Source organism: Strigops habroptila, chromosome 14 (assembly GCF_004027225.2).
Source record: "Strigops habroptila isolate Jane chromosome 14, bStrHab1.2.pri, whole genome shotgun sequence".
NCBI classification, from domain to species: Eukaryota; Metazoa; Chordata; class Aves; order Psittaciformes; family Psittacidae; genus Strigops; species Strigops habroptila.
In genome coordinates this window covers 1,034,925-1,042,395 of record NC_044290.2, presented here as the reverse complement: position 1 = coordinate 1,042,395, position 7,471 = coordinate 1,034,925, and the positions used below count along the sequence as shown (strand labels likewise).

The 7,471-nt window shown below is 53.9% G+C and overlaps 1 protein-coding gene across 1 annotated transcript; it reads left to right on the top strand.

The window, feature by feature from the left end:
- Nucleotides 1-5,422: 5,422 nt before the first annotated feature.
- On the top strand, nucleotides 5,423-6,284 carry PIRT (phosphoinositide interacting regulator of transient receptor potential channels). Its single transcript, XM_030506505.1, has one exon. The coding sequence runs from the start codon at nucleotides 5,438-5,440 to the stop codon at nucleotides 5,834-5,836; it is 399 nt and encodes a 132-aa protein (XP_030362365.1). The 5' UTR covers nucleotides 5,423-5,437; the 3' UTR covers nucleotides 5,837-6,284.
- The last annotated feature ends 1,187 nt before the right edge of the window (nucleotides 6,285-7,471 follow it).

Below are 7,471 nucleotides of genomic sequence, written 5' to 3'. Positions count from 1 at the left end.
TGAGGCTTGGGGTGAGCCTGGTTTAGGAGAGTGGGACTTTCTGCTGCGGCCTGTCCCACTGCTGGTGGGGTGGGCAGCCATCCCTCACCACTCAGCGTAAGTAGGATGGGTTTCCATGGGTTTGGCTCTAGGGCGGTGGGAAGGGAGAGGGGATACAGCACAGCAGGGGTCATCGTCTTGCTGTGCCCCGAAAGGCACTTTGCTCAGCAAGACCCTGCGCATGTTGCTGGGGCTGCCTAAACTCCGGGCGATGCTGGAAAGCTGCTCCCAAGGGATGCAGGCAGCTGGGCCCAACCCATCTCTGCCACACCAGCAAATGGACACTGGCTCCACCTCAGTTTACACCCATGATTTGGTGCGGTGTGTAGGTGATGTGAAATCCCCTGACACGTTGTTTCTCCAACCCTGGTCTCCGAGCAGAGGAGCCAGTGTGCCGGGACAGCCCACACAGCCACTGCCAGCCCGCCCCTTGCTCTGCGATGAGCAGGGACGTGGGGATGGAAGGAGGGAGGATGGGGTGTTAGCACTGATGCCTGGCACCGGCACAACTCTTCCTGTCTCCTCGAGAGCAGAGCCCACTCAGGATCCAAGCCCGGGGGCTGACACAGCAGCAGGAAGCTGGATGCTCTGAGCCGCCCCTGTGGTGCCTGCAGGAGCCGGTGGCTGGGCTCCTCCGTGAGGAGCTCAGGGGATGTTCAGTGCAACTGCCCACCCCACGTCCTGCAGCTACACACCAGGGACAGCCGGGACGACCGAGGCACGGAATGGTGAGTGAGCTCCCAGCGCCCCGTCCCTGCCCTCACAGCTCACAGGGAGCAGGGTCCTGTCCCCATCATCACCACCGTGTGCGGCTGCAGGCAGGGCAGAACAGCCCTACAGCCCCAGCACGCTCAGCTTAATAGAACCATAGATCAGTTTGTGTTGGAAAGGACCTTAAAGCTCATCCAGTTCCAACCCCTGCCACGGGCAGGGACACCTTCCACTAGAGCAGGTTGCTCCAAGCCCCTGTGTCCAACCTGGCCTTGAACACTGCCAGGGATGGGGCAGCCACAGCTTCTCTGGGCACCCTGTGCCAGCGCCTCAGCACCCTCACAGGGAAGAACTTCAGCCTCAGAGCTCATCTCAATCTCCCCTCTGGCAGGTTAAAGCCACCCCCCTTGGCCTGTCCCTACAGGCCCTTGTCCAAAGCCCCTCTCCATGTTTCCTGGAGCGCCTTTAGGCACTGGAGCTGCTCTAAGGTCTCCCCTTCAGGAGCCTTCTCTTCTCCAGGCTGCCCCAGCCCAGCTCTCTCAGCCTGGCTCCAGAGCAGAGCTGCTCCAGCCCTCGCAGCAGCTCCGTGGCCACCTCGGGACTCACTCCAGCAGCTCCACGTCCCTCTTGTGCTGTTGCCCCAGAGATGAACGCAGTCCCCCATAGTCCATAGTACATAGAGTCAGGGCTCACAGAATCAGGGCTGCCACTCAAATAAAAATGAGACGGGCAGGCTGAGGACTGGATTTGGACAGTAAATCCAGCTCTTGCATGGCCAGGAGGACACGTTATCTGGAGCAGGGTCTTCAGATCAGGCTGTTGCCCCACTTTCAGCACAGCTCTGGCCACAACTGCAGCATCCCAAAACTTGGGCTGGGATGGGCTGAGGGACCCAGGGCAGAGCCCTTGGGTGCTCTGCTCAGTCCAAAGCTCTCTCCTCAGCACCACCATGTAATGTCCCCAAGGTCTAGGAGGTATCTGATTGTGTGCTGTGCTGCCTTGGCACTGGGGTCCCCATCAGCAAGCGTGTGCCAGTGGGTCTCTGAGCTCAGAAACCAAACATCACCACACAAAGCTCTGGAAGAGCAAAGGGAGGAGAAACAGAACCGCATAAGGCTCTTCCTTAGGGAGAGGTGGGGGAGAAGAAAACCCCCAGTGTTGGCTCCACTGCCAACAGCTGCCCAGGATTTCACAGGCAGCAGCAGCGCACCATCACACCTGAAACCCAAGATGTGCTCTGGAGGCATTTTCAAGCCAGTGAACAGTCATTTGCTGACACGCTCCTTACAACTATAATGGTCTAAAAACCTGGGAGAAACCTGATAGCATTATCCTGCCAGGCTGCTCAGGACAACCGCTGCATCTTCAAATCCGAGCACGTATGTGATGAATTAGGGATGGAGCATGGGCAGAGCAGGAACTGAAATTGCATTAGCTCTCCCCAGAGCTGCCGATACAAGCAGTGCTTACACACAGAGTCCTGGCCACTTGCAGGGAATGGAATCCTTCTCTAGCTAACAGTGAGAAAGCGTGTGACCAGAACCGTGCTCTGCCGGGAAGTGCTACAGAAATGGTCAGTGTCTGGGAATTGTGGTGAGAGGGGTGGTTTTGTCAGGAAACAAAAGGGGGAGGAAGCATCCACTCCAGTGCAAATGCAAACCTGAACAGAAGATGATGGCTTCTGCAAGAGCCAGGCGTTAATGCTCTGCAGAGCTCAGAGTACCCCTGAGTGTGGAGGCAGGGCAGCAGCACATGGGCAGGGCAGGGAGTAGGGTGCCTGTGAGTTGGGGCAGGACAGGCTGCATTAGCCTGCTGAGAGATGAGATCTGGGCGTTTTTCCAGAGAAGAAAGCAGATTTCCAACCACAAAGCCAAATTAAAATTATACAGTGGCTTGATCATAAATCTTTCCACAATGGATGTTACAAGAACAAAGCCAAGAAACACCAGTGACTACCTGGGATGAAATTTCAGGAAGAACCTTGCAAAAGAGAACCTCTGCTCTGGAGCCAGGCTGGGAGAGCTGGGCTGGGTCAGCCTGGAGAAGAGAAGGCTCCTGAAGGGGCGACCTTAGAGCAGCTCCAGTGCCTAAAGGGGCTCCAGGAAACCTGGAGAGGGGCTTTGGACAAGGGCCTGTAGGGACAGGCCAAGGGGAATGGCTTTAACCTGCCAGAGGGGAGACTGAGATGAGCTCTGAGGCAGAAGCTCTTCCCTGTGAGGGTGCTGAGGTGCTGGCACAGGGTGCCCAGAGAAGCTGTGGCTGCCCCATCCCTGGCAGTGTTCAAGGCCAGGTTGGACACAGGGGCTTGGAGCAACCTGCTCTAGTGGAAGGTGTCCCTGCCCATGGAAGGGGTTGGAACTGGATGAGCTTTAAGGTCCCTTCAACTCAAACCACTCTGGGATTCTGTGATTCCATGAAAGATCTGAGCTAGAGCAGGGGAATCACAACCCAGCACTGCTATGAGCAAGTCAGATGGAGGACAGGCTGCACACACCAGATAAGCAAGAAGTTATCCAGGATCTGGGCACATCTCTGTAGAACTGATGGGTTTCTTGGAGGACTGGGCTGACCCCTGTGCAGGTTGCATAGGTGCATAGGTGGAAGCAGAGCAAATGTTCTGGTGGAGGCAGATCCAGCCTCGGTGTCTCCTCAGAAACTCAACATCACTGTCACTATTTGGTTTCTGTCTGAGGAGCCTGTGGCTGCCTGGAGCCACAGCTTACAGTAGCAATGAGGTGAGCAGAGGAAGTTGTGCCCAATCCCCTGCATGTCCGACATAGCTGTAGCCATCAAATTAACATCTCATGGCAGCTCCTGCTTCTCCAAAGCCAAGGGGTCAGCATGCTTCACCACCACCAGTCCAGCTTGCAGAGATAGGATTCCCAGCTCAAAAGAGAAGAGAAAACGGGAACCAGAGCTTGTAACTGTGACAAAACTCACCTGCCTTGTCAAGTGCTAGATCACCTCTGATCAAGTGCTGCAAAAGATACATCAGGTTGGCAGAAATGTGTCACCTCTTCTGCTCCATCTTTCCTGGTTCAACAGAGAGGGGTGAAAGCTGAAGATAGGAAGGATGCAAATTGTGTCCATTGCTCTTGGCTTTTGATTTTTCCTTGTTGGTCCAAGTCTGGCAAACCCGAAACACCACAAAACACATGGATACCACCAGATCTGCATTTCTGCACCAGTGTCTGTGCTGGGATGGCTCAACTGAAAAACTACATCTGTTTCTTCTCAGAATAAACCACAACCCTTGGCAGGGGACACAGGTTGAAAAATAAGGGAGGTGCTGGCTGGTACCCAGCTGTCAGCATCCCCAGATGGGCACTGAGCCCAGTATGGCCCAAATACAAGCAGGTTTCCTTCAGACAGTGCCTATGGCTGAAGCAGTTTTAGATCAAGTGCTTCAGATCAAAGCCCACCTAGGCTCAAAGCTTGCTTGGTGCAGAGCATCCCCATGTGGGGACAGCTGAGGGGCCATCGGAGGACACGTCAGTCCCAGCCCTCCTGACACCACTGAGCCCCTGGGAGAAAACCCAGCAGCTCAGGCAGGAGTTTGCTTTGCAGAAACAATCTGATTCCTGGGTGTGAATCAGACCCAGCCCCAGCCCTGGTACCTCCATTGGTTCACCTCTGCTGGGCTTCCCAGCAGCAGGAGCACTCCCAGGTCCAGCCTCCTGCCCTTTGTCTCCTCGGCAGAGTCCTGAGGAAATAGTGGTTAACATAATGCTCAGCCCTTCGCACTTACCATAATGTTTTCTCCGTGCTAAAAGCACTTTGTTTCTGGGAAAATATATTTGCCCCTTGAGCTGGTGAAAGAATAATGTGCTGAAAAGCCACCCTGCTGACCTCGCCATTGCTGGGCAGAGCCTGTCAGTGTGTGTCTGCTACCGAGCTCAAGAGCCCTCCCTCAGCATCCTGCCCAGCTCCCAGCTGGAGAAACATTCCCTGTGTGATGAGCATTCCCCATCTCCCACCTGCGCAGTCAAATAGGAAATGAGAAGCTCCTGTGTAGCAGCTACTGCAAGGCTGACACACTGAGGCTGGATGTGGCAGTGAGCAACATCAAAGCCCAGAGCCCGAAGGAAGTGCTCAGTTCATAGGAGTGTGCTTTCTGTTCTCCCACACAGCACATCTATGCCTCAGTTTCCTCGCTTGCAAGAGGGAGACATGACCATGCACCAAGGTGCCGAGGTGTAATTGGGATCTGAGAAGGAAAGCGGGTCCAGGGATACAGGCAGCATCACTAGCCCTGATAGCAGCACCCTGCTACTGCCCTGAAAGCAGCCAAGAGCCCTGGGAGGCTCAGGGTAGTGGGTTCTAATGGACATCTCTGGGATCCCACCACTGAATCCCTGTGGGAGCTGAAAGCTGGTGAGCTGGAAGGTCTAAGGACAGGGGCAAGGACTGCGGGGCTCCTACTGTTCATGGGCAGGCAGTGGGACACCACGGGCATCCTCATCCCAGTCTACCTGCAGAACCCTGTTGCCTATTTCTACATTTCACTGCTCGCATAGGTGTGATGCTCTTCTCTCCCTGCAGTGACCCACAAAGCCTTCTTCACCTTCATTTGACTTGACACTGATTAATGACCAAATGGAAAGCACCCAATCCATCCTCCACCATTAGCCCTGCTCTGCTTTTTCTCTTTTGTCCACCTCAGGCCTCCTCTCCAGATCCTGTCACCATGGAAATTCCCCCCAAAAGCCCTGATGGGAGCCAGAAGTCTCCTCAGTCCAAGGAGCTGCTGACCAGTAACACAGCCAGCACCCTCTGCATCAGCTCTCGGAGCGAGTCCGTCTGGACCAGCACATCCAGAAGCAAGTGGGACATATACCACAAGCCGATCATTGTCATGTCTGTTGGAGCAGCCATCTTCCTCTTTGGGATGGTCATCACCAGCCTGACTTGCATCCAAAGCAAAAACAAAAAAATCTACAAAATGTGTGGCCCGGCTTTCCTGTCCCTGGGACTGATGCTCCTTGTCTGTGGCCTTGTCTGGATCCCCATTATCCGGAAGAAGCAGAAGCACAGACAAAAGTCAAAGTGTCTGCAGACCCTCAGGTCCTTCTTCTTTAACTGCTGAGGGCAGCCCAGGAAGGCTCCCCTTCCCTCTACACACCTCTGTTAGTCAGCTGTAATGAGAAACACGTCCCTGTACTCTCCTAGAGGATTTCATCCAAGTGAGTCTCTTCCCTACAGGTGAAACGCACTGTTTCAGTTTCCAGTTTGTATTTCATCCAAGTAATCCCAGAGAAAAAGAGATCAGGATTTTGCAGCTGAGCCCCTCACGGCAGGTTCCAAGCTCTCTGCATCACCCTCCTGTCCAATGAGCAACCTAACATCACATATTGGGAAAAGAAAAGCTCCTTCGTAATCTGCCTTCACCCAGTAGCTTCTGCAAGATGCATCAGCAGAGGGGAACCAACCGACTACAGAGTGTGATAAAGCCTGGTGTGAACGTTGCTGGCTGCAAACTGCAGCCCAGTTGTGGGAACTGGGAGGCCAGAGATGGTTCATCCAGGGTCAGCAGAGAGGAGAAGCAGGACAATGTAGTTCCAGACCACTTTGTATCGGAGAAGACCACCAGAACAGGCAGCACACATCACCAAAGCTCAGGAGGACCAGACGTGATGCCCATGGACAATGTCCTGTCATTGATGTGTTACAGCTGCTGACTGAGACATGGCTGCAAACTGGAGCTCACCCCTTGCTCAGCATGGAGCATTCACAAGCTTTATTTATTGCTCCAAAGGGTCAAGGTGAGGAGCAGCATCACGAGCAACATTCTTTGCTCCCGCTGGCAGAGGGTGTTTCACAAAGGCCTGCAGCAACAAAGCTGTTCTGCAGCATCTGTCTGTTTGCACTGATGCTGTCTGCAGAGCCACCCATAAACCAGAATCATCAGTCTATTCATGCAACCAGAATTGGACCGCAGGCAGAAAGACAGGTTCCTTATCTCCACCACTCTATTTCTTCCTTTAATAAACATATGCCCTGAGGCAATTCACCAGGGAAAGCGCGGCTCCTTTCCACATGGCTTTTGCTTTAATTTTATATTTTCAGCAGGCCTGATTTACTTTAAAAGACAAATATGAAACACAAGTTCTCAGTCTGAAGAACTGGTGTCAGCCTGGACAGCAGATCTGGGTTGGTATAAACATGCCCATAACATCCAGGTCCTGGCTCTGGGTTCAGGCACTGATGAGGGTCAGGTTTTCTGGCAGTGCTGATCCAGCCTGGATCCCACTGCAGCCCTTGGTCAATCCAGCCAGGCTCCCCAGCACAGCAACCATGGGCCCAAGGGCCCTGACACCCTCTGCGGGGTGAGGAGGTAGTTGGTGCTGATCAGAAGCAGAAGAGAAACACAGAACAGAGACCCCACCAGGTCCTCTCTGTAAGCTGCACATACACAGGGAAGCTGAGGCAGCCCCATGGCTCTTCCAAGCGGGAGGCAGAGGGGCTGGCAGGGGTGTGCTGAGAGAATTTGCAATGTGTTTGATGATAACCTCCATCAGCTGCTGCTGAGAGGAAGCCCGTGCAAGCCCTCAACCTTCTCTAACCCACATTTATCAACACATTTGTTTGGATCCCACATTTATCAACAGCTCCCAAGGAACCCTGGAGAAAAGCACAAGGAATGGGGCATGCAGAAAATAGCCTTTCTCTTAGAATCATGGAGTGGTTTGTGTTGGAAGGGACCTTAAAGCTCATCCAGCTC

What these genes read in the sequence shown, in the direction of transcription:
- PIRT (XM_030506505.1), top strand. Translation starts at nt 5,438, where the DNA reads ATGGAAATTCCCCCCAAAAGCCCTGATGGGAGCCAGAAGTCTCCTCAG.